Raw genomic sequence first — 27,152 nt, forward strand, 5'->3', positions numbered from 1 at the left:
CACTGTACATGATAGTAAGTGTCACCAGCGCGGGCATCAGCTGCGTGGGCAATCAGTTTGCCCAGAAGATTGAAATTGTTGGTGCTCTGAGCCCAGGTCTTTAAGTTTGTGTCTACATTAAATGTTTCAACTTTACGTAGATTCTTTTGGTCCTGTCCCTCACATATTATGCAACAAGGAGACTTCTGAGGAGCAGAAGACACTGCAAAACTGGACCGTAGTTTCTTAGGTGAGTTTTGGTCACTAGAATCCTCTTTTTCAGTGAACCTTCTCAGGCGAGAGTTACTGCAGTAGGTTCTGCAAACGTTGTGATATTTGGCATTGTGTGTCTGAAGCGTCTTAGCAATGCCCTGGCCCTCATCAAGCTGAGCCCATGACACTTTCAAACAACAAGGCATGACACCAATGGCTTTAAAACCATTCCTGAGCTTTCTCAATTGAAGCAAGGCCCTCTTCCGTTGGCGTCTGCAACCGTTCATCCTTTTCTTCTTGGCAGACACAGCAAAGCTCCCAGTTGATGGCATCCATCCTTGCCATCCACCACCAGTACAGCTAAGACTCTATTCTCTATTCTTCTATTCTATTCTTCTATTCCCACAGCAGAACGACAGGCACCTGAAATAAAAAAATTAAAAAATAAAAATAAAAAAATTAAAAATTAAAAAATTGTCAAACATAAAAAAAAAAAAAAAAGTAAAATTTCCTGTCAAGGCTACTGTCAAACACACATCAGATTTAGAATCAGTGAGGTCCAAAACCCTAGAAAAGTGCTTTTAATTGTAATTATGTGACTTTTGGTTGGCTAGTAACGGAAGTCAGTTTTTGAGTGGCGGCCATTTTGAAGTGTCAAATATGGCGCTCCCATTGAGAATTGGCTTTGGCTCCCGGCAGATTTGAATTCAGCATGTCAAAAACTACAAGTGTGCCAAATGTCATGCTTGTAGACAAATCTGCACAATTTTTCCCCTAACAGACCAGACTACTAGAGCAAATACCATAACCAATGATTAGCTCTTTCAGTATTTCTTATTTCTTGCAACCTTGCCCCGATATAGCTTTAAATCATTTTTAGCATCACTAGTTCGAGTACAGTGCATTCAGAAAGTATTCAGACCCCTTCACTTTTTTTTACATTTTGTTATACAACACAACAACAACAGGCATTTTAAGGCCATTTTCCCTGCTAGATTGGGGGTTAACCTTGCGGTCCCCATGACAATCTTCTCCATTTTGCCCTATTTTCTGCATCTCTCCTTGTTAACCCCCTTGCCCGCATTTCTTCTTCCACCATCTTTAGCCAAGTCTTTCTCGGTCTTCCCCGTCCTCTACTTCCTTCTACATTCATTTCCATCACTCTTCTCAACCAGTCACTTTCATCCTTCCTCAACACATGACCAAACCATCTCAACCTGTTCCTCTTCACAGCATCCATCACAGTTCATCATTTGTCTTCCTCTCTCTCAACAATACTCCACACATCCACCGAACCATTCGCATTTCCACCCTTTCCAACCTTCGTTGCTGCTCTAAGTTCATTACCCATGTCTCGCTCCCATAAATCATAACACTTCTCACACATGCAGCATACACCTTTCCCTTCAGCTTCAGCGACACTCTCCTCCTCGTCAGCACGCCACTCAGTTCCCGAAACTTCTTCCATGCACATCTCACTTTAGCAACCGTTGCCGAGTCTGATCCACCTTCTCCATTCAGCATGTCTCCGAGGTAGGAAAATGTTTTCACAACTTCCAGCTTCACGCCGTCTCCAAGATCCAACTCAACATTTCCTCCATTTGCAGCTCCCTCTGTGCACACCTTACACTTGAATGTAGGTGCCACACTGGTTAATGACCCTCTCAAACCACTACATTTTTGATGAACCCACTCAGCGCACATTGTACATTGAATGGAGTTCACTCCGACACCCTTCCTGCACACAGCACACGGCCACTTCCCAGTTCTTTCCACCTCACCACATGCTTTACCACTTGCCAACAACTTCGTTTTTCCGATATTCACCTTCAGACCTTTTGTCACTAAACATTCCTTCCACTTGTTCATCTTCTCCTTCAGTCCATCCATACTTTCTGCAATCCTTTTTGAGGCAATGTTTTTATGGCCGGATGCCTTTCCTGACGCCAGCCATTTTAGTCGCCTCTTACGACATGCAGGGATACGGTGTACCTATTCTAAACAGGGGTACACACCGGGGATTTTTTCGGGGTACACACCAGTACACATTTTGTTATGTCGCAGCCTTCTGCTGGAATCGTTTAAATTCATTTTTTCCCTCATCAATCTACACTCAATACCCCAACATGACAAAGAGAAAACAGGATTTTAGAAAGTTTTGCAAATTTATTAAAAAGAAAAACTGAAATATCACATTGACATAAGTATTCAGACCCTTTGCTATGACACTTGAAATTTAGCTCAGGTGCCTCCCATTTCTCTTGATCATCTTTGAGATGTTTCTACACCTTGATTGGAGTCCACATGTGGTAAATTCAATTGATTGGACATGCTTTGGAAAGGCACACACCTGTCTATATGAGATCTCACAGCTGTCAATGCATATCAGAGCAAAAACCAAGCCATGAGGTCGAAGGAACTTCCTGCAGAGCTCAGAGACAGGATTGTGTCGAGGCACAGATCTGGGGAAGCCTACAAAAAAATTCTGCTGCATTGAAGGTTCTCAAGAGCACAGTGGCCTCCATAATTCTTAAATGAAGAAGTTTGGAACAACCAGGACTCACTCTTCCTAGAGCTGGCCGCCCGGCCAAACTGAGCAATCGGGGGAGAAGGGCCTTGGTAATAGAGGTGACCAAGAACCCGATGTTCACTCTGGCTGAGCTCCAGAGATCCTGTGTGGAGATGGGAGAAACTTCCAGAAGGACAACAATCACTGTTGATTCAACAAGGTCTGAAACTCCACCGATCTGGGATTTATGGCAGAGTGGCCAGACGGAAGCCTCTCCTCAGTGACAGACACATGAAAGCCCACTTGGAGTTTGCAAAAATGCACCTAAAGGACTCTCAGACTGTGAGAAACAAGATTCTGTGGTCTGATGAAACCAAGATTGAACTGTTTGGCCTCAATTCTAAGCATCATGTCTGGAGGAAACCAGGCACTGCTCATCACCTGCCCAATACCATCCCAACGGTGAAGCATGGTGGTGGCAACATCATGCTGTGGGGGTGTTTTTCAGCAGCAGGGACTGGTCCGGGTTGAGGGAACAATAAACGGAGCAAAGTACAGAGATATCCTTAATGAAAACCTGAAACAGAGCGCTCAGGACCTCAGACTGGGCCGAAGGTTCACCTTCCAAAAGGACAATGACCCTAAGCACACAGCCAAGACATCGCAGGAGTGGCTTAGGGACAACTCTGTGAAGGTCCTTGAGTGGCCCAGCCAGAGCCCTGACTTTAACCCAATCGAACATCTCTGTAGAGACCTGAAAATGGCTGTCCACCAACGGTCCCCATCCAACCTGACAGAGCTTGAGAGGATCTGCAGAGCAGAATGGCAGAAAATCCCCAAATCCAGGTGTGCAAAGCTTGGCGTGTCATACCCAAGAAGACTCGAAGCTGTAATCGCTGCCAAAGGTGTTTCAACTAAGTACTGAGTTAAGGGTCTGAATACTTATGTCAATGTGATATTTCAGGTTTTTTCTTTTTAATAAATTTGCAAAACTTTCTAAAATCCTGTTTTTCCTGTTTTGGCTTTGTCATTATGGGGTATTGAGTGTAGATTGATGAGGGAAAAAATGAATTTAAACGATTTCAGCATAAGGCTGCAACATAACAAAATGTGAAAAAATGGAAGGGGTCTGAATACTTTCTGAATGCACTGTACTTGGCAGTGTCTACTGTAGTTTTCTGGTACTTGGCATAATGTTTGCTTTGGTTTACGGTCTTCTAATTGGCACAAACAATGTTTAATACCTTGTTTGTACAAATACAAAATCTACCATACAATACATCTTCGCTCAGTCTCATGAAATTAACAATTTATCTTAGACTTTAACCAACAAGGAAAACTTATCCACAGGTGAGTCTTTGTTATGGACTGTGGAATCAAACATTGTGTGCTGATTGTGTCTGTGCAAGCAGGATTTATGACATGATGATGCTCGAATATACGACACCTGACGGCAAATTAGTCGAGAAAGAACGTGGGTTACCTTCTGATTACCTCTTCGACTTGGATCCTGAAAACACGATGTTTTACATTGGCACTGCTGATCCCATTTATGCCTCAGTAAGTGTACCACACTCAACGCACTCGTGGTATTCCCAAAGCTAAAGTATTTTAACACTTACAGTACATGTTACGTGTATTGTCAACATAATTTTGAGTTTGAGACATCCCTAATCCTAAACCTAACGCTAATCCTAATCCACACCATCGCCCATTCTCATTACCTTTCTGCAAAACTATTCCAAGCTATTCTAACTTCCCCATCTATGTATACCATCCAATTCTCATATAAAGTAGTCATGTTTAATACCATCTGTCAGTTATCCTTTGTATGCCGACACACCGTGCCCGAGCTTTAGCTATGATGATTATTTAGCAGAATGTTTGGAATTGGCACACTGATAGAGCGAAAGGTAATGCCAAACATCTTTATACAAGTAAAACGCCATCATCAATATATGTATACAGTCATGTGAAAAAGTAAGTACACCCCATGTAAAGTTTTGACTTTTTCAACATATTTCATCATACAGCTATTTGATCTTCATTTCAACAATATTGATAGATAAAGGTGATATAATACAACAAATATCATGAAACATTTACATTTTGTAGTCCATTGTATAATTTAAATAAACATAAATGCAAATTTCGCATGTGGAAAAAGTAAGTACACCCCTACATTTATCACTACTTAAAATACCTAAAATTAGAATCAGGTGCACCAGCTCAGGTGCAAATGATTAGAACATCGTTAGAGAGGATCTTGGAGGAACCTGTCTTATTTAAACCTCAGACATTTAGTTTGGTTTGCTCTTTGTTGTTGAAGTGTGCGGCATCACCATGCCTAGATCAAAAGAGCTCTCTGAAGCCTTCAGAAAGAAGGTTATAGATGCCTACGAGTCTGGGAAGGGATTTAAAAAGATCTCCAAACAATTTGAAATCAATCATTCGACTGTCCGGAAGATCATCTACAAGTGGAGAAGATTCCAAACAACTGCCAACTTGTTCAGGCCAGGCCGCCCCAGAAAATTCAGCCCAGGAGCAGACCGCAAGATGCTGAAAGAAGTCTCTAAGAACCCCAGAATGTCATCACGGGACCTACAGGTAGCTCTTGCCACTGTTGATGTCAAAGTGCATGAGTCTACCATTAGAAAGAGGCTGCACAAATTTGATCTACATGGGAGGTGTGCCAGGAGGAAACCTTTGCTGTCCAGAAAGAACATCAGGGCAAGACTAAAGTTTGCCAATGAACACCTCGGCAAAGACCAGCACTTCTGGAACAATGTGCGTTGGACAGATGAGTCAAAGGTAGAGCTATTTGGCCACAGTACCAGAAGACATGTTTGGCGAAAACCAAAGACAGCATTTGACCACAAGAACCTGATACGAACTGTAAAGCAGCATGGTGGTGGAAATATTATGGTTTGGGGCAGCTTTGCTGCATCAGGGCCTGGGCAGCTCACCATCATAGAATTCACGATGAATTCTTCATTGTACCAGAGGGTGCTTGAGGATAATGTGAGGCCATCTGTCAGAAAGTTGAAGCTCAATCGAAGGTGGACCTTGCAACATGACAATGACCCGAAACATACCAGTAAATCCACCAAGGAATGGCTGAAAAGGAAGAAATGGAGGGTTCTGGAATGGCCAAGTCAAAACCCGGCTCTAAATCCCATCGAGATGTTGTGGGGGGATTTGAAACGAGCTGTGCATGCATGAAACCCCTCAAACATCGCACAGCTGAAAGAATTCTGCATGGAGGAGTGGGCAAAAATTTCTCCCAATCGATGTCAGAGACTGGTAGACAGTTATAAGAAACGCCCACTTGAGGTTGTTTCTGCCACAGGGGGCAATACCACCTATTAGAGCCAAGGGTGTACTTACTTTTTCCCCATGTGAAATTTGCATTTATGTTTATTTAAATTATACAATGGACTACAAAATGTAAATGTTTCATGATATTTGTTATATTATATCACCTTTATCTATCAATATTGTTGAAATGAAGATCAAATAGCTGTATGTTGAAATATGTTGAAAAAGTCAAAACTTTACATGGGGTGTACTTACTTTTTCACATGACTGTACATGAAGCTGTGATCATGAGGATTTTTGGATGCGCGCCTGGCTGATCATTACACATGTCCCTATCTCGCTTTGCATTCACTGCTCTCCCATTTTCCCCCGATACCAAATTGAGCCTTATGGAAATGCGAGTTCATTGACAGGGGGTAAAAAGGCAACATAGTGACAGTGTGGCAACAGTTGTATACAGCTCGCAAGGGAGCTAAGGCTCCAGAAAAGCAAAAACTAAAGCTAAAACAGGAGATTGAGGAGGAGTAATGGTAAGGGAGGAACAACAGCAACCTGCAAGTACGAGGATTGGGTTCAGTGGGGTGTAGGGGGTGAGGGTGATATGGTGTGGTTATACGCACCATGCGCTCGATCAGTTGCATTTTAGTGCCCACCTTAGGCTGCCATAAATGTGTTATGGGTTAAAATAAAAAAGAGTGGACAAACATTACAAGTTGACCAGCCTGGGCATTTAACCGCCTCCCTGGAGGTTACTAATAAGGCAGCTGGGTCTTTTTTAACTGACGGTCCAATAGTATTGTACTAATTCTGCTGAGAGTAGGCCAGGTTCCAAAAGCATAGAAGTTGCCTGCAACTAGAGTTTAACCTATAAACTCTGAACTACCAGTCCAGTATCTCCACTACCTCACCCATGAGTTTACTATTTAAACCAACAAGGCATGGTTGTGTGTAACTTCTTGTTATCCTTGTTTGTAGTTATGCATCACCCTTTAGAGTTTAGATTATAACTTTTTGTTACATCACTTCCACAAGATTTCCCAAGAGACTCGACAAAGCATACGAAGCAGCATTTACTTGATTTGATGTTCTTTGTGCAGCTTCCTCCCAGTCTGCAGTTGCCAAATTTTAAAGGATACTTGGAACTGGCTTCTGTGAATGACAAGCTCGCAAGTCTGTACAACTTCGTCAAGCTCTACAACATGGATACCAAAACGGATGTGCCGGCCAAGCGGTAAGTTCCTGTTTCTTATGTCCATAAGCACATAGTCAGGAAACACAATGTAACGTGGTGGAAGAGTGCTGAGGGCAACCTCAGTTTGATTCTGCGAGCCAAGGCCTGAGGACATCGGCAGCCTGTAAAAGAGCACAGTAGTCAGGTTCACTATGTCAATAAATTATATTTCGTTCAAAATCATGGTAGATTAGCAAACCTATACATTTTTGGAAAGGTTATAGCATAAGGAAACTAAAAATCAATGTTTACATTTGGAGAGATACCTGTATGGCGGCCATTTTGGATTTTCAAAATGGCCACTGTAAAATACATATTTTGTTCTATTTCTGCCTCTAATTACCCTAAAAACTTTTAAAAATATACTAAACCTATATTTTCAGGGACAAGGAATCCAATGAAAGTATCAAATTAGTGCTATGGGGAATGGTAAGGCACGAATCAAAGGTTTTGAATTGCAAAATACTGTCTTTATATTCGCGATAAGTTGCATAATCAAATACATGTTATCATTTTGTACAGGCAGTTAATAACATCAAAATGTGTCACAATAATTCATATCACCAAACATACACAGGCAGTCAGCAACATCATATATACACATGCAGTCAGTATAACTTCACATCGACACAGGCAGTCAATGACAAAATATACACAGGCAGTCAATGGCATCAAACATACACGATTACAGAATATGCCATTTAGAGTTCGTCATCACTGTCCCGTGTGTCGTATCCGACAATATAGTCCGCATCGTTTTCACAGTCCGTTCCACACAAGCAAAGGTCGGTCAAATTGATTGGCAAATCGAATTGGTCGAATGGTCGATCGAATCGAATTCGATGAATCGAATCGAATCGAATCGATCGAATTGTCGAATGGTCGATCGAAGCGATTGGTCGAATGGTCGAATTGGTCGAATGGAATTGGTCGATTGGTCGAATTGGTCGAATTGGTCGAATCGAATTGGTCGGAATTGGCAAATGTAAACATTGATTTTCAGATTTTCCATGTAATAACGTTTCCAAAAATGTATCATTGTATAGGTTTGCTAATCTACCATGATTTTGAACGAAAAAACATAGTGAACCTGACTAAAGTAGAAATTCAGACTTAAGAGAAGAGATGCAAATGCCGCAAAACCAGAAGTGCTCCTTGAGTCCTCACTCGTTGTCCTCCACCCTCAGTGCTCATTTGAACCAGCTAATCAATTGGGTAGACTGTTATTGGCTATTCGAATAGGCCATAGGGAGTGGACATGCAAATGCATGTTAAAATGGCCAGCTCACCCCAAGCTGGTAAATAGTGCAGGTTGTGGGGAAAAGTGTAGAATAAATTAATAAGGGACTAGACAACTGCATACTCGACTTCTAACACTTACTCAGCGTGGCGCAACGATCTAATATTCACATCATGGAATTACATCACAGGAGTAAAACACATCATTTAACAAACTATGCACATGAAAACCACCGTTTTCATAAGAATCTGTTACAACAGGTCATGTTTTAACGATGAACTGTTTAAAGTTTATTTCATAGCTCTCTCACCTGCCTGTGCCGTCTCGTTGATCGACTCGTCATGTCCATTGTTCTTCCTGTCCACATGCAGGTACAAAGAACCAAAAGGTGGGCAAGAGTTCTACTGTGAGGGTACTGGATTCGCTTTGGTGAAACTCGCAGAAAAGAGTTTTTTTTACAAGTTTGAATTTCAGATCCGCAGTGCCACAGACAATGCAATACTTTTCTTCCTTGAAAAGAACGTGAGTACAGAGTTGATAACATCAATATGTGTTATTAATTTTTGTACTATTATTAATGGATCTACCATTTTGTACTATTGTAATTAAACTCTTTACAGAATTGAACATCACACGTTACCTGCCATTTTGTATTATTATCCATTAAGGAACTAGAACGGCACTTGATACAGCATATACCTCCGCCAGGCTAAACAGTTTACTTGTATGTTTTGTATCCCAATGAGAGATCAGATCTAGATTCGCACCTGAAGCAAAATCGAATTGGCTTGTTCTTGTCAACTAATCAACTCGTCTACCTAGTTTTGTCATAACTGGTGTCATAACAACGTTTTGAAATATCAAATATGTCATTTTGGTCCAATTTCTCAATAGTGAAGAATCACTTAAAATTAAATAGAAAAGATCGTATCCAGATCCAGATGTTCACCAAAATCGAATCTATTATTCCTTGTCACACACCTAACCTGTCCGCCAAGATTCATCCGAATCCGTCCACAACTTTTTGAGATATCGTGCTATACATCTCCAGAAGAAGTGAAGTATTCTCATTCAGTGAAAGAAGGCCGCATTCCAGTGGCTTGGGAACTGAGTACCCTCGTCCCTCCATACAAGGGGAAAGGTGACCCTCTGGACTGTGGCTCGTATCGAGCGATAAAGTTATTGGAGCATGGAATGAAGGTATTGGAAAGGGTGTTGGAGAGGAGGATAAGGAAGAAAGTGAAGTTTGACGAAATGCAGTTTGGATTTATGCCAGGAAGAGAAATGACAGACGTGCTTTTTATTGTGAGGCAGTTGCAGGAGAAGTACATGGAGAAGAGGAAGAAGTTGTTTCTTGTGTTTGTTGATCTGGAGAAAGCAATCAATAGGGTTCCACGTGAAGTAGTGACATGGGCATTGAGGAAGTTAGGAGTGGAAGAATGGATGATCAGAGTAGTGATGGCGATGTACGAGAAAGTGCGCACAGCTGTAAGGATGAAGGACGGGAACAGTGGTGAGTTTGAGGTGAAGGTGGGAGTGCATCAGGGGTCGGTACTAAGTCCACTACTATTTGTAGCTGTCATGGAGGTGCTGGCTTGGAACGTAAAGGAGGGTTTACCGTGGGAGTTGTATGCAGATGATCTGTTGTTGATTGCGGAAAGTATGGATTGACTGAAGGAGAAGATGAACAAGGGGAAGGAATGTATGGAGACAAAAGGTCTGAAGGTGAATATCGGAAAGACGAAGGTGATGGCAAGTGGGAAAGCATGTGGTGAGGTGGAAAGAACTAGGAAGTGGCCGTGTGCTGTGTGCAGGAAGGGTGTCGGGGTGAACTCCATTCAATGTGCAATGTGCGTTGAGTGGGTTCATCAAAAATGTAGTGGTCTGAGAGGGTCATTAACCAGTGTGGCAGCTACATTCAAGTGTAAGGTGTGCACAGAGGGAGCTGCAGATGGAGGAAATGTTGAGTTGGCTCTTGGAGACAGCGTGAAGCTGGAAGGTCTGAAAACATTTTGCTAAGGAGACATGCTGAATGGAGAAGGTGGATCAGACTCGGCAACGGTTGCTTGAGTGAGATGTGCATGGAAGAAGTTTCGGGAACTGAGTGGCTTGCTGACGAGGAGGGGAGTGTCGTTGAAGCTGAAGGGAAAGGTGTATGCTGCATGTGTGAGAAGTGTTATGATTTATGGAAGCGAGACATGGGTAATGAACGTAGCGCAGCAATGGAGGCTGGAAAGGGTGGAAATGCGAATGGTTCGGTGGATGTGCGGAGTATCGTTGAGAGAGAGGAAGACAAATGATGAATTGCGAAAGATGATGGGAATAGAGCCTGTGATTGATGCTGTGAAGAGAAACAATTTGAGATGGTTTGGTCATGTGTTGAGGAAGAATGAAAGTGACTGGTTGAGAAGATTGATGGAAATGAATGTGGAAGGAAGTAGAGGATGGGGAAGACCGAGAAAGATTTGGCTAAAGGTGGTGGAAGAAGAAAGGCGGGCAAGGGGTTAACAAGGGGAGATGCAGAAAATAGGGCAAAATTGAGAAGATTGTCATGGAGCCCACAAGGCTAACCGAAAATGGCCTTAATATGCATGTTGTATATCGTTTTTGGCCCTGTCATCAATGGTGAGGAATCACTTCAAAAAATTGTTGGATCCGGATTCATATCTTCACCAAAATCGAATCAATTATTCCTTGTCACACACCTAACCTGTCCGCCAAGTTTCGTCCGAATCCGTCCACAACTTTTTGAGATGTCGTGCTATATATCGTTTTTGGCCCTATCTTCAATGGTGACGAATCACTTAAAACAATTCTTGTATCCAGATCCGGATTCTGATCTGCACCAAAATCGAATCAATTCTTCCTTGTCACACACATCTGTCCACCAAATTTCTTCCGAATCACCCTTTGATGGTGGAGGTAACAAATATTGACATTCACAGAATAAAAATGTTCACACATTCACATTTAAAAGTGCATCATCAGCGAATCCACTCGTTATTGCATCATAAAAACTTATATTACTTCTGGAAACCTTTTTTCCACTCGCCACCTTGAGCATAGCAGGACGACATCATTAAGGTGGTTGTGGTTCGTATGCAGCCTGTGGTTGCTTGGCTGCATCATTTTCTGGAGGCGCGACTCTGCCGCTGATGCAAAAATATTAAAATGAGTTCCATTGCGAGGAACTTCAACACAGGAGGAAGACTTTAGGCCTATTAAGGCCTGTACAATGGTTGCCAACTTATGTTGTTTATCCATGCTCTATCCTTTTCAATGCTGAGCATCTAGCCAGGAAGCAGAAAGTACCATTAATTTATAAGTCTTTCGTATGACTCAGTTCTAAAAGCCGATCTCCCAGACTCAGAACGGACGCTCTAACCATTATGCCACTGAGTCTGGTAGTTTTGATGTTTTTTTCAAAGACAACTGAGATTTGAAGTCATAAGATAAGATAAGATAGTCATCAAACATTCCCAGAATCTCACCTTGTTATTGATATGAAAAATGGCTATTCCTTTTTTTCCCCTCTCAAGATGCCATATTCCCATCCCTGCCTTTCAGGAATTGTTTTTTTGCGCCTACATCTATGAAGGAAATCTCAAAATTGTATACAATTTTGGTGCTGGTGTAGAAAATGTGGAAGTCAAACAAGTCAACCGAAACATCTTTGACACGGTGAGACCCCCTTTTTCTTTCTTCCGACATACGCAAACAGTGCGCCAAAAATCCTACCCCCGCTAATTTCACCCCAAATCCACTTTTTTGAAATACCAACTTCTTTCCTGGAAGTCGTTGGTGTCCTTGTGTTTTATACTTCTCCCACCCCCCCCCCCCCCCATTCCCACGCCGCCTTCCCCCAAGCCCTCTCCCTGCCCCACATTCCCGATGTCCCTGCTCTCAAATGTTGTGTTTATGTGCTTCCCCTTCTCTCCCCATCCTGCTCCCCTTTTTATATACTTTGTTTGTTTGTCTGTTTGATTTGTTTGTGTGATAAATGTTAGCTCTTTCACGAGCCTCGATTATGTATATAAAAAAAATAATAATAAAAAAGAATATAGGTTCAAAATGTTCAAAGCACTTTCTAATTTATCTGTGTAATTTTCATCTTTATTATTCTATGGTGATTGCAATGCAAACAGTGCACCAAAAATCCTTGCACAGGTAGATATAATTATATATATATATATATATATATATATATATATATATGTATCAGAGGTATAATTGTGATATTCTCTCTCTTTCTAACCCCCCCCCCCCCCCCCCCTCTCTCTCTCTCTCTCTCTCTCTTTGCAGATAAAAATTACTATTTTACCCCATAAAAAAGAAATAAAGTTTGAGGGCTTGGAAACGCATTCCGACCCAAATATGCCTGACAATTTTGATCTTTTCAATAAACTTGGGGACACGGCTTACATTGCTGGTGTACCAAAAGGTCGGATACCTGACAGGTAACTGTACCAATTTTTCAAGTTGTGCCTCTTGGCTTTGAAAGTAATTTTTTTTTTTATGAAAAAGCAATGCAGTGGAAACTTCAATTGTAATTGCTTCTCAAACCTCAAATAAGCTCAATCAAGAGGAGATGTTTAATTACTGAGATGGCAATAAATGTTATACATGGTAAATGATACAATTACAAAGAACAGCACACTTGTGATCACTTCATTTTGTAAAAACCATGTTTCTGCTTTGCAGTATTTTGAAAATTCTACCTGCCAAGAATTCTTTCCAAGGATGCATTCGAAGCCTTGTAGTTAATAATCCTGTTGACCTGAAACAGGAACAAACGAATGGAGTAACATCTGGTTGCAATGACAACTTTTTGGTAAGCTGACTCGTGATCTGTTGAGATTTTTCTTGCTGTTTCCAGGATGTGTCTTATGTTGCTTATCTACTACCAAGTTCATATTTCGGGGGAGGGGGGAGGAAGCATTCTTGAAATGAAATATCAGAAGGAAGGTGATCATCTGTCTGCAATGAATGCTTGTCGTGAGAATTTTTATTTTTTGTATTTGTACGCATTTGACTCAAGAAAGAAATTAAACTGTCGTGTGATGTCGCTCGTGTTTGCAGGTGTCTCGACATGCAACATTCAACGGCAAAGGATTCATTAAATTCAAAGTAGATGGTTTTGACAATGACCATTTTGAATTTGGCCTGACAATACAAACAGACCAACCAAATGCAGCTCTGATTTCATCCAATGATGGGGTTTGTCATACAATTGCACCTTCGCTACTTTCACAATTAATGCGCGGTACTCTAGAATGTCTATGTACACCCTTACAGCCTTACGTACAGCTTATGTACTTATATAAAGCCTTATCCATGTCCAAAATGTTCCCAATCAAATGATGATATTTGCAGTGCTAACTACAATGACAACAAAAAGGCAAAGTGATATTTTGAGATAACTGCATCTGCTCCCATAGGCCATGTTTGATACATCCGCCAACTTCCAAATTTCTGCCTCGACTACTGCTGGGAAGGCAATTACAAACCACCCAGTGTATTCCCTGCCATGAAACTGAGGTTCCTTGAACAAAACGGACAAATAGATTACAGAGCCGTGGTTCGCATGGAAGCGAAGCCGTGGAACCACGATGGGACGTGATAAGCAAATATATACTGTAATTTCGGAATTCGCCAAATTCTGAGACTAAAATAATTCCATATTTTAATTTAATAGCTGAAGGACTGGCCTGTTATTATTCCCATCTGAAGACCTTGCTCATGATACAGGAAATCCAGGTTCAAATCCCATGTAATTGTTTGTTAATTGTCCACTAATGTCCTTTTATTTCATGGAATTTATGTAATTTTATCATTTATCTTTGTCCAGCATGTGATTTGCAGTGCATTCAGAAAGTATCCAGACCCCTTCACTTTTTTCACATTTTGTTATGTTGCAGCTTATTAGAAACCTGAAAGAAAATAAAGAACCTGAAATTTATTAAAAAGAAAAAAACCTGAAATACCACATTGACATAAGTATTCAGACCCTTAACTCAGTACTTAGTTGAAACACCTTTGGCAGTGATTACAGCCTCGAGTCTTCTTGGGTATGACGCGACAAGCTTTGCACACCTGGATTTGGGGATTTTCTGCCATTCTTCTCTGCAGATCCTCTCAAGCTCTGTCAGGTTGGATGGGGACCGTTGGTGGACAGCCATTTTCAGGTCTCTCCAGAGATGTTCGATTGGGTTCAAATCAGGACTCTGGCTGGGCCACTCAAGGACCTTCACAGAGTTGTCCCTAAGCCACTCCTGCGTTGTCTTGGCTGTGTGCTTAGGGTCATTGGCCTGTTGGAAGGTGAACCTTCGGCCCAATCCGAGGTCCTGAGCGCTCTGTTTCAGGTTTTCATTAAGGATATCTCTGTACTTTGCTCCATTCATTGTTCCCTCAACCCTGACCAGTCCCCCAGTCTCTGCTGCTGAAAAACACCCCCACAGCATGATGATGCCACCAAAATGCTTCACCTTCATTTACTGGATTCACTGGAAAAACACCTTCACTGGATTTGGGGATTTTCTGCCATTCTTCTCTGCAGATCCTCTCAAGCTCTGTCAGGTTGGATGAGCTTCATCCGCAGCTCAATGGAATACTGCTCTCCCCTCTGGGCTGGTGCTCCTGCCTCACACCTAGCTCGCCTTCGCGCTGTTGAAACCAAAGCATTCAGAATCATTGGAATCTCCCACGATGAAGCTAACTCCAAGGGCCTCTCACTCACTCACTGCAGGCAGGTTGGTGGTCTTTCCGTCTTCTACCGACTCCTCTCTGGCCTTGCCCCCCCAGCTCTCTCTGGGCTCTGTCCCGCAAATATTCCTACAGGTCGCACAAGATCTGCCTGCAACCCTCTTTTGGTTAAACTGCCAAAATCAAGACTCTCTGCTCACCTTCACTCCTTCATTCCTCTTTTCTCCCGCCTCTGGAACAAACTCCCTCACTCTCTTCAATCCCACTCCACCCTCCAAGTCTTTAAAACAGCTGTTCACCACCATCTCTTATCTTCCCCCATCCAAAACCTTGATCCTTTCTACCCCCGCTAATTTCACCCCAATTCCACTTTTTGAAATAACAACTTCTGTCCTGGAAGTCCTTGGTGTCCTTGTGCTTTATACTTCTCCATCCCCCCCCCCCCCCTTCCCATGCCTCCTCCCCCCGGGCCCTCTCCCTTCCACACATCTCCCTGCTCTCGGATGTTGTGTTTGTGTGCTTCCCCTTTTCTCCCTATCTTGTCTTCCGCTCCCTCTTTTTGTGTATTTTGTTTGTCTGGTCGATTTGTTTGTGAAGTAAATGTTAGTTAGCTCTTTCACGAGCCTCGATTCAGTACACAAAAAAAAACAAAAAAAAAAAAACCGTTGGGATGGTATTGGGCAGGTGATGAGCGGTGCCTGGTTTCGTCCAGATATGACACTTAGAATTGAGGCCAAACAATTCAATCTAGGTTTCATCAGACCACAGAATCTTGTTTCTCACAGTCTGAGAGTCCTTTAGGTCCTTTTTTGCAAACTCCAAGCGGGCTTTCATGTGTCTTTCACTGAGGAGAGGCTTCCATCTGGCCACTCTGCAATAAAGCCCAGATCGGTGGAGTGTTGCAGTGATGGTTGTCCTTCCTGAAGTTTCTCCCATCTCCACACAGGATCTCTGGGGCTCAGCCAGAGTGACCATCGGGTTCTTGGTCACCTCTCTTACCAAGGCCCTTCTCCCCCGATTGCTCAGTTTGGCCGGGCGGCCAGCTCTAGGAAGAGTCCTGGTTGTTCCAAACTTCTTCCATTTAAGAATTATGGAGGCCACTGTGCTCTTGGGAACCTTCGATGCAGCAGAATTTTTTTGTAGGCTTCCCCAGATCTGTGCCTCGACACAATCCTATCTCTGAGCTCTGCAGGCAGTTCCTTCGACCTCATGGCTCGGGTTTTGCTCTGATATGCATTGTCAGCTGTGAGACCTTATATAGACAGGTGTGTGCCTTTCCAAATCATGTCCAATCAATTGAATTTACCACAGGTGGACTCCAAGCAAGGTGTAGAAACATCTCAAAGATGATCATGAGAAATGGGAGGCACCTGAGCTAAATTTCAAGTGTCATAGCAAAGGGTATGAATACTTATGTCAATGTGATATTTCAGTTTTTTCTTTTTACTAAATTTGCAAAACTTTCTAAAATCCTGTTTTCTTTGTCATTATGGGGTATTGAGTGTAGATTGATGAGGGAAAAAATTAATTTAAACGATTTCAGCATAAGGCTGCAACATAACAAAATGTGAAAAAAGTCAAGGGGTCTGAATACTTTCTGAATGCACTGTATGTAAAAGCTCATCCATGAGTCTTAGTCTTAAAACTTGTGTTGGTATGGGACATGTCAGAAGATGAATTCTGTAAAGAAAACAAAGCTTGTGGTAGAAGGTACAAAGTCAAGAGGACATTCTAAAAAGACATGGATTGAAAATGTCAATAAATATATGGAATGTTTGGGTTTTTCACGAAACTTAAATACCTCTGAAAAAAGCGGAAAATGGTTGCAAAACGTTGTTGTTGTTGTTGTCATTTCCTATCCATTAATCAGAGATCAATGAGTTGCTAACTATACTGAGAACAAAAAGAAAGGTGAAGTGGCATGGGTTTGTCACTTTTAAAAAGTTGCTTCGTATGCAAATAAATCTGATTAAATAGTCTTTTTTTGTTGAAGACAAAAATATAGTTTATCCAAGTTAAGGAAACCTTCCTCCAAATATTTGATTTATACAGATTTATACAGTTTATTTGGTGAATTTATAATTGAAAAAGGCTTGAAAATTCAGACAAATTAAAGAATGAATTTTAAGCAGCATTTGCTCATATCATAACTAAAAGGAATGTTTGTGCACAATATTATCACAGTTATTAATTGTTATAATGCTTCATGGGCATCAGGAACTAATCAACATTGTGTTTACAGGAGTTAAAACTGGTGCTGCAGGACGGAAAAGTGGAATTTTTATTCCGCAGAACAAAGATCATCTCTACAAAAGAGAACATAAATGATGGACGTCCACATTACATCAGAGTTCGTTACCTGAGCGCTGGACAAGCGTAATTTGCTGCACGACATTGTACACAAATCCAAACAAGATCGATTGATAATTTTTTTTATCGCTGTGATTAACATTACTTTTCAGCTCTAGTTTTATGTATTTGACATACACAGACTTTAATCCTCAACAACTTCACTACAAAATCTTCACCATTTTCGGCTTAACGTATTATTTATTTATTATTTCATCTGTTATTTATACTCAATATTTATTTTAATTTTTTTTGAATAAGAATTTTTGTTTGTAGTTTGAGTAAGAATAATAAATTTTTAGAACTAGTGCACCCACTCACTACGGGAGCTGCAGGGGAGTCATGTTATTATCCTTATTATTATTGCCAATAATTATTACTATTACTTATGTTAGATTAGGTCATTGAAAGGATCAGAACATGCATGATATTATGACATGTTAAATTATGTCATTGAAAGGATCCGACCGTGCATATTATAACATGTAAGATCAGAACATGCATTACATTATAACATGTTTGATCAGGTCAATGAAAGGTACAGACCATTCATGACATTATAACATGTTAGATCAGGTCATTGAAAGGATCAGACCTTGCATGACATTATAACTTGTTAGATCGGGTAATTGAAAGGGTCAGAACATGCATGATATTATAACTTGTTAGATCGGGTCATTGAAAGGGTCAGAACATGCATGATATTATAATATGTTAGATTAGGTCATTGAAAGGACCAGACCTTGCATGACATTATAACTTGTTAGATCGGGTCATTGAAAGGGTCAGAACATGCATGATATTATAATATGTTAGATTAGGTCATTGAAAGGACCAGACCTTGCATGACATTATAACTTGTTAGATCGGGTCATTGAAAGGGTCAGAACATGCATGATATCATAACATGTTAAATTATGTCATTGAAAGGATCCGACCGTGCATATTATAACATGTAAGATCAGAACATGCATTACATTATAACATGTTTGATCAGGTCAATGAAAGGTACAGACCATTCATGACATTATAACATGTTAGATCAGGTCATTGAAAGGATCAGAACATGCATGATATCATAACATGTTAAATTATGTCATTGAAAGGATCCGACCACGCATATTATAACATGTTAGATCAGGTCATTGAAAGGATCAGAACATGCATGATATCATAACATGTTAAATTATGTCATTGAAAGGATCCGACCACGCATATTATAACATGTTAGATCAGGTCATTGAAAGGATCATTATAACATGTTAGATCATGTCATTGAAAGGACCAGACCTTGCATGACATTATAACTTGTTAGATCGGGTCATTGAAAGGGTCAGAACATGCATGATATTATAATATGTTAGATTAGGTCATTGAAAGGGTCAGAACATGCATGATATTATGACATGTTAAATTATGTCATTGAAAGGATCCGACTGTGCATATTATAACATGTTAGATCAGGTTATTGAAAGGATCAGACCATGCATGACATTATAACATGTTAGATCAGGTCATTGAAAGGATCATTATAATATGTTAGATGAGGTCATTGAAAGGATCAGACCATGCATGATATTATAACATGTTAGATCAGGTCATTGAAAGGATCAGAACATGCATGACATCATAATATGTTAGATGAGGTCATTGAAAGGATCAGACCATGCATGATATTATAACATGTTAGATCAGGTCATTCTAAGGATCAGAACATGCATGACATCACAACATGTTGGATGAGGTCATTGAAAGGATCAGACCATGCATGATATTATAACATGTTAGATCAGGTCATTCTAAGGATCAGAACATGCATGACATCATAACATGTTGGATGAGGTCATTGAAAGGATCAGCCCATGCCTCACACTATTCTAAATTCCCGATTGTAAAATTTACTTCAGTATGGATGTCGGGGAGGGGGGAGGCAATGTCGCAATCCACAAAACCCCTTGATGAGTGGAGATATTGTTTCATAATATCATTAATATTATTCTATCATCATGTGTTGTTATTACCTATGTATTGTTGAGATGTAGAAAATAGGGCAAAATGGAGAAGATTGTCATGCGGCCCGCAGGGCTAACCTCCGCTCTAGCAGGGAAATGCCGTTAAAATGCCTGTTGTTGTTGTTGTTGTTGTATGTGTTGTTATTACCCTCGCCAGAGGAGAGGGTATTGCATTTGAGTCCGTTTTCTACTTGGCAAAAAAGTTTTACTTGGCAAAAAAGTTTTTGCAAGTATGTTGATCACTCCGGTTTGTGTGTTTGTTTGTGTGTTTGTCTGTCCGCTCACTTATATTTGCCTACAGGTCACAATTTTAAACCGATCTTCACGAAACCTCACCAAATGGTAGAGTTCGAGCTCCGACAAAATCCTATACGTTTTTGATGTCAAAAGGTCAAAAGGTCAACATAGGCTAAAGGTCAACCACTTTTTTCCATATTTCTAAAATCCTCAATTTTCATCCGATTGACCTGAAATTTGAATAGGATTTTCATTTCAGCTAACTGAATTCAACGACCAACTATTTTTGAGATCAGCATACGCCAAAAGGTCAACATAGGCCAAAGGTCAACAACAATTTAAAATTTCTAAAATCCTTAATTTTAATCCAATTGACTTGGAATTTGAATGGGATTTTCATATCAGCGAACTGAATTCAACCACCAACTATTTTTGAGATCAACATAGGCCAAAAGGTCAACATTTGCCAAAGGTCAACCACTTTTTTCATATTTCTAAAATCCTGAATTTTCATCCGATTGACTTGAAATCTGAATAAGATTTGCATATCAGCTTACTGAAACCAACCACTATTTTTGAGGTGAACATAGGCCAAATGGTCAACATAGGCCAAAAGGTCAACATAGGCCAAATTTCTAAAATTGTCAATTTTCATCCGATTAACTTAAAATTTGAAGATGATATCCATATTTGGTCACTGAATTCAACCCCCAACTATTTTTGAGGTCAACATAGGCCAGAATTCTAAAATCCTCAATTTTCATCTGATTGACTTTAAATTTGAATAAGATTTTCATATCCGCTAACTGAATTCAATCACCAACTATTTTTGAGATCAAAATAGGCTAACAGGTCCAAATAGGCCTGAGGTCAACCACTTTTCCCAAATTTCTAAAATCCTCAATTTTCATCCGATTGACTTGAAATCTGAAAAAGATTTCCATATCAGGTCACATAATTCAACCACCAATTTATTTGTGAAGTCAAAAGGATGCCCTACCGAGTTTTCCAAGTGTCGCTCAATGAGTGATTTTTCATTTGTCTGTTTGTCTGTTTGTTTGTTTGTCCACACAGAATAAATATGATTTTCTCTGCAACCGTTGGTCCGATTTACAGGAAATTTTCACCATAGGTGCAACTTCACCTGTGTAAATTTTTAATGATAATTATGATGTCATAGGGCGCCGTCTTGGGAAAACCGAAAACATTTGCACCTCTATATCTCCGAAAGCGCTGCATAGAATACATTGAGACATGGCCCGTTGTAAAGAACTCTCCATGGGGAATAAAAGGTGTTCATGATGATGGCATAGGTGCCTCCATTATGATGTCATAATTTGACAAGTACAAAAGTTCATCCGATCAAGATAAAATTTATTGAGCGTCATCTAGGGATAAATTGGTGGAGAAAAAAAATGATGACGTCATCGGTCACGTGGTTTCGTCCCCATCTTGGAAAAACCGAAAAAAAATTGTTCTTAGTTGTTCAGACATTTAAAAATTAATTTTAAAAAAAATTAATAATAAATTCCTTAGTGTGTTTAGGGAAGTTGTTTATGCCCCCACAAACAAAAAGAAAATAAATGCTTTCTTCAAAATGCTAACAGGATTAAAACAGCACCGGGCAAAGCCGGGTACCCCTGCTCATGCAATAAAAACGAGCAAATGGACAATCACTCAAGTGTATATTTCAGCATTACATGTATAGACATGGATGACAAAACATCCTGGGTATAGATGGGGAACAAGTGAAATAATGTGATGTACAGCAGAGATTCAAAATAATGAATTTATGCCCCTCAGCCACTTGCACACAATTCCCTGTAGTAATAGATATGTGCACTCAAGATCACAAATACTTGAAATCAAAGATTTGATAACGTACAACATTGCAGCACCTCCACGAGACTTAGACCATGTAAAAAAGTGTGTGTTGTTGGTTCTTATCTCCAAACGCAGGTTTCAGAAGGTGGAATGGAACCCTCCCAAGTCTCGATCGATCCACCTTCGTGAGTGAGTGTGTGTCCAAAATGCATCTTCAACCAAGACTGAAGCAATGGTTGTGGCCATCAGCCACGCTGAACTGGCCATATAATTAGGATGTCTGGGAATTACATACCCCAGAAGATCCATTGCAGCTTAAGGAGGGGAATCACTCTGTTACAAGGACCATGTCAAAGCCACTTTGGTGAAAATGCAATGTGGATGCTGGATAACTGAAGGAGTACACTGCCGACTGTCCCTCCTGGCACACACCATCTGTCATCATGGAGTCCAACAGTTGGAAGAGAATCACTGTAAGGCCTGGGATGAATGACAAAGAAAACTCCATAAAAGATTCCTGCATCCCATGGACCACGATCTCTTCATATGCAGCATCCATGGAAGATGGTGGAAAGTTTGGATTGGTCTTCACATTCACCCAGGATCTCATCGTCCCAGGCTAAAACATTCATCGACTTCATCAAATTTTTATTTGTGATTGGGATCACCATCATATTTGTTTTCGAAGGACATCCAAGAGAGAGAGAGTGTGTGTGTGTGTGTGTGTGTGTGTGTGTGTGTGTGTGTGTGTGTGTGTGTGTGTGTGTGTGTGTGTGTGTGTGTGTGTGTGTGTGTGTGTGTAAATGTTTTTACATATCTGATTAAAAAGAAAGTTATTGACGTTTTCTTTCTTGCCAAATACCAAACTACCACTTTGAACAATTTAAATTACAAAAGTATGTTGTTAATATGACAAATATGAAGCATCGAGGTTGTTATCTAAGTTGACTTGCTTTTTTTGTTTTGTTTTTCCAGATACGTCTGGCTGGCAGTGGACAACGATGAAAGTCAAATTGCGCACAATGACGCATTTGGCATCATTGACACTACATTTATTGTAGGGCTTGCAAATCAGCCCATTTATCCCAATTTTACAGGATGCATGAGCAACCTGTACATAGGAAGGTGAGCGATCACACCAGCACAGACACAATAAAATAGCCCTGAGTGGGCTGACAGTAATCTCTTGAGGTTGTAGTTATATAAAATAGTACTACTGATTTTGGGGGACCCCTCAACCCTCTCCCCCCCGCCCAACCCCCCCCCCCCCAACCTCCCCCACCCCCAAGAGGCCCCTGATACAAAGTCAAAACATCCAAGACTGCGCCATTACGTAGAAGGGCTCTATCCGGCATCAGAGCAATCCACTGGTAAATAAGGGACGAGTAAGGATTCAATGTTTGGGGGATAGCCTCCCCTCCCCCCTCCACCCCCCTCCCCCCCTGGGAGCCCCCATGATCCAAAATCTAAAAATCGAAGCCTGATCCATTGTGCAGGCTATCGAGTGGAGGGGCTGCATGGGGTTTCAGAGCAATCAGCTGGTAAATAAGGGACAAGTATGGATTCAAATTTTGCACATCACATGCAGCGAATTTCACCTCCCTGCACCTTGTATTTTTTTTTTTTTTTTTTTTTATTCTTCAGTACACCGCCCCTTGAGGCTCAGTTTGCAAGCCACCGTCTACCATTCCAATAGAAGAGACATAATTACTGTTTTATGGAAAATGTTTTTCGAGTTTGTTTTATCCTCAGAAATAGACCGTAGTGAGCACATTCATATTAAAAGATTGGCCTTTAAATCCTACCCTTATGAAGTGGGACAGACATCTGTACAAACACTGAAACTGACTGTGTTTTATATGGTCGGTAGATGCTGGGATGTTCCAAAATGTCAACGTTCGTTCAGAATGTTCAACATTGAGCAAATAGGCTAGTCCTCTACAGACATGCACGTTTTCAGACATACGGGCTATGGTGTTCAACTTCAGTCAAACAGGACAGGTTGAGTGCTAAGTCCAGCATTCAACCCGTCCCGTCGCTTCACTGATGGTAGTTCAACACTATAATCCATATATCTGACATCCACAGGTGATGGCCTGGTTGCTAGATGCTCAACGTTTTATGATGCATGATGGATTTAGTAAGACTAGTGAGGTACCCGTGCTACGCACGGGTGGGAGGCCAGAAGCAAACAGGCAATGCAGATACGGCGAATGCTAAAGCATGAAACCAATAAATTCCACATTGCTGTAGCACCTTCAGTCGCACGTCAGACATGGACAGCAAGTTGGTGAAGGACTTCCATGAAAAACGTACCCGTTCGCAAACAATCGTGTACGTTCACGCATAGAAACATCGATCGTGGGTCCATGGGAATCTGCATATGGTGATCCGCGAAGTTCACGTTCAGAAAGTAGAAACCATCATGGCATGTCGTCATTCACTTGAACTCGATATCTCTTTTTTCATTCCAAACAACATATTGAAGAGCAGGGCCCTTGCTTGAGACGGACGAAGTGACGGGCAAGACACAAACTCGTCCGAGAAGATGTTTATTGTAAAAACCAACTCGGGAACTCTGTAAAGCCCGTTTATCGGGCTGCATATATATCCAAAACCAGAAAGGATAACCGAAACCGAAAGCCACGCCTCTCAGGCGAGGCGTGTTTCGGTGGTCACGTGACCAGCCACCCCGGCGCCGAGGTTGTCCGCCGGTGACGTCACCGGCTGGAGCAAGGGGATTCTGCTGCTGGTCTCGCTTGTGGGACCCATGGGTCGCTACACACGCCCCCCCAGAATGGACTTGATCCAGGAAGGTCAACCTGAGGGGGGTCCGGATGACCCGACCGTAACGACCCCTGGCCAGTCGCGGGGGGGGGGGGGGGTCCGGTGTGGTGGCGGGTGGTCGGACGGGGGGTGCAGGCAGGGGGGGGTCCAGTGTGGTGGCGGGTGGTCGGATGGGGGGTGCAGGACGGGGGGCGGCCGAGGGGCCGGGCAAGTCCTTGGGGGAGGCTGCCGAGGTTCCTCGCGGGCCTCCCGAGGTTGCAGTTCGCGGGTGCAGTGCCGAGAAGGCTCGAGCGGTGCACGCGAAAAGCGGGTGAGCCAACCGAGGGGCTGGTCCAGGCCTCGGGGGAGGCTGCCGAGGTTCCTCGCGGGCCTCCCGAGGATGCAGGGTCGGAGAAGTAGTTGCGGTTGTAGTTGTAGGTGCGCCAGGGTGACGAAACGGCCGTGCCGCGAACGTCAGTGCGCGCGAAGGTGACGAAGCAGCCGTTCCGCCAACGTCAGTGCGCGCGAAGGTGACGAAGCAGCCGTGCCTTCGGAGGGTCTTGGAATAGGTTTGCCTCTCCGGTCGTAGAGGAGGAGCTGAGCGCGGTGCGCGAACCTCATAGTCATGGCCGTCGTCGTTACCGAAACTACAGCATGTCGAAACCGCGGTCGAAACTGCGCCCGAAGCCATGCGGGAGAAGCCGGCGTCACCAGCCTAGGTGGCTTCCCTGGCTAGGGCGTGCTTGCCGTGTCCGTTCGCAGCCCCCGCATCCGTGTGGGGGCAGTCGGGGTTGCATGTTCAGATCACGTAGAGGTCACCAGTGAAGAGCCGGGCTCTTGCATGAGACGGACGAAGTGACGGGCAAGACACAAACTCGTCCGAGAAGATGTTTATTGTAAAAACCAACTCGGGAACTCTCAAAAGCCCGTTTATCGGGCTGCATATATATCTCCAAAACCAGAAAGCATACCCGAAACCGAAAGCCACGCCTCTCAGGCGAGGCGTGTTTCGGTGGTCACGTGACCGCCAGGTGCAAAGGATTATAACCGCACGCGCGGCACGCTTTGGTGGTCACGTGACCAGCCACCCCGGCGCCGAGGTTGTGCCGAATCAAGGAGATTCTGCTGCTGGTCTCGCTTGGGGGACCCATGGGTCGCTACAATATCTCCAATCACAAAATAAACTTTTAACAACATTTTTTATGTTTCCTTCATTGTAAAAACCACCAAGTCAACAGTTAAAAGGATTTTGAGCCGATAGGTGTTACGGCCTTGGCAAGATCGATGGAGACAGCGATCTGTTAGCTTATACACCACCCAAATAGTTATGTGGAATTCTCTCATGTCGAGATTAAACTCACGTCGTTTGAACTTTGGCCGAGGTCATTATTTACTTTTAATGATGGTCTTTGTCCGAGGTCACCGAGTCCGATCGGTGCAGCCGTGCAGCGATTGGTGCAGCCGTTTGTGCAGTACCCGGGAAAATAACGTTATGCGGGAATCCAAACCTGAAAATGCTGTAGACCAAAGCTGAAATTGGAAAAACAAAATAGCCTGTTTTACTCCAGGACATCCCAGGATTACCCATCCAAAATATCGTTACGATCGGTTCAGCCGTTTTTGCGGTACCTTCGAACGGATGACGGACGGATGGACAGACAGACGGATGGACATTTGGTGAATTATAGTAAGATAGTGGTGTCGTAAAACCAGCCTTTCGTGAATTTAAAACATGTTTCTGGAATTTAAAAAAATTACCTGCGGAATGATAATCCTCAAATATTGACTGTCAATAAACTGTATTACTGTTCTGTAACATACATATATATATATATATATATATATATATATATATATATATATATATATATATATATATATATATATATAATGTTGTTCAACTACCATCAGGTTCAATGCTATGAGACACTGAAACGTTTAACCCAAATTTGTACTGCCATTCTCTACATCACATATCTCACGAATGATACGTACCTCTTTGGGAAATATCAAGTAATGTAGATGAGTTATGGTATGTTTGTGTTTTCAGTCAGGATATTGACAAGGTGAAAGACTTCAATGGATATCTCGAAAAGAACGACGTTGTGCTTGAACGATGTTCCATGTCAACCACATGAGTATCGGACGGAGGCGGAATTCCCTGGAACTCCTGAAGGTATAAATCACTGCATTGATGCAGTCACACAACATTGTAGATACACATTTATTCCTTCAACACCAGATGGGATGTCCTTGGGCAAGTCGTGAGATGTTACTACCATGGTGGCTCTCAAGAAGAAAACCACCTTTAGAGGCCATTTCCCCCCGCAGAGCAGGGGTTGGCCTTTTTCGGGCACCGTGGTCCCCTTTTTGAAGCAATGTTTTACGGCCGGATGCCCTTGCTGCCGCCAACCCTGTTAGTCGCCTCTTACGACACACAGGGAATTACCAGTGAACTGGTAATCGATTTGCCGACCTCGGAAGGATGACAGGCTGTCAACCCCCCCTGGCGTTAATTCAGCGATCGACCGGAATTCGAACCCAGGATCCTAGGATCCCAAGCCGCACCCTAACCGCTAAGCCAACACCAGGCTCTGTGGCTCTCAAGAATATTAATCATAAAAATTATCACCGACAAAATAATTGCCCCCCTTAAAGGCCAAGACTTCTAATATTAATCTAATTTATAGTTATAACAAAACAAAAAAATACAACAAAATGGTCCTGCTGGCCTGATATGGCCATATGTGTCTGGCCAGAAATGGAAGCTAC

The 27,152-nt window shown here is 42.1% G+C and overlaps 1 protein-coding gene across 1 annotated transcript in view; it reads left to right on the plus strand.

Annotated features, from left to right (window-relative positions):
- Positions 1-27,152, plus strand: part of LOC137436105 (laminin subunit alpha-5) — a 196,992-nt gene that overhangs the window by 169,165 nt on the left and 675 nt on the right. Inside the window, exons 61-70 of the mRNA XM_078786514.1 lie at positions 4,114-4,261; positions 7,117-7,250; positions 8,862-9,012; positions 12,058-12,171; positions 12,793-12,947; positions 13,192-13,321; positions 13,570-13,707; positions 17,435-17,568; positions 22,590-22,739; positions 26,431-26,556. Coding sequence (XP_078642640.1) covers positions 4,114-4,261; positions 7,117-7,250; positions 8,862-9,012; positions 12,058-12,171; positions 12,793-12,947; positions 13,192-13,321; positions 13,570-13,707; positions 17,435-17,568; positions 22,590-22,739; positions 26,431-26,518 — 1,342 coding nt within the window. The 3' untranslated portion in view covers positions 26,519-26,556. The remainder of the gene's footprint in view (positions 1-4,113; positions 4,262-7,116; positions 7,251-8,861; positions 9,013-12,057; positions 12,172-12,792; positions 12,948-13,191; positions 13,322-13,569; positions 13,708-17,434; positions 17,569-22,589; positions 22,740-26,430; positions 26,557-27,152) is intronic.

The sequence above is a fragment of the Myxine glutinosa genome, chromosome 11, assembly GCF_964187855.1.
Source record: "Myxine glutinosa chromosome 11, kmMyxGlut1.1, whole genome shotgun sequence".
In the NCBI taxonomy this organism is placed as follows: domain Eukaryota; kingdom Metazoa; phylum Chordata; class Myxini; order Myxiniformes; family Myxinidae; genus Myxine; species Myxine glutinosa.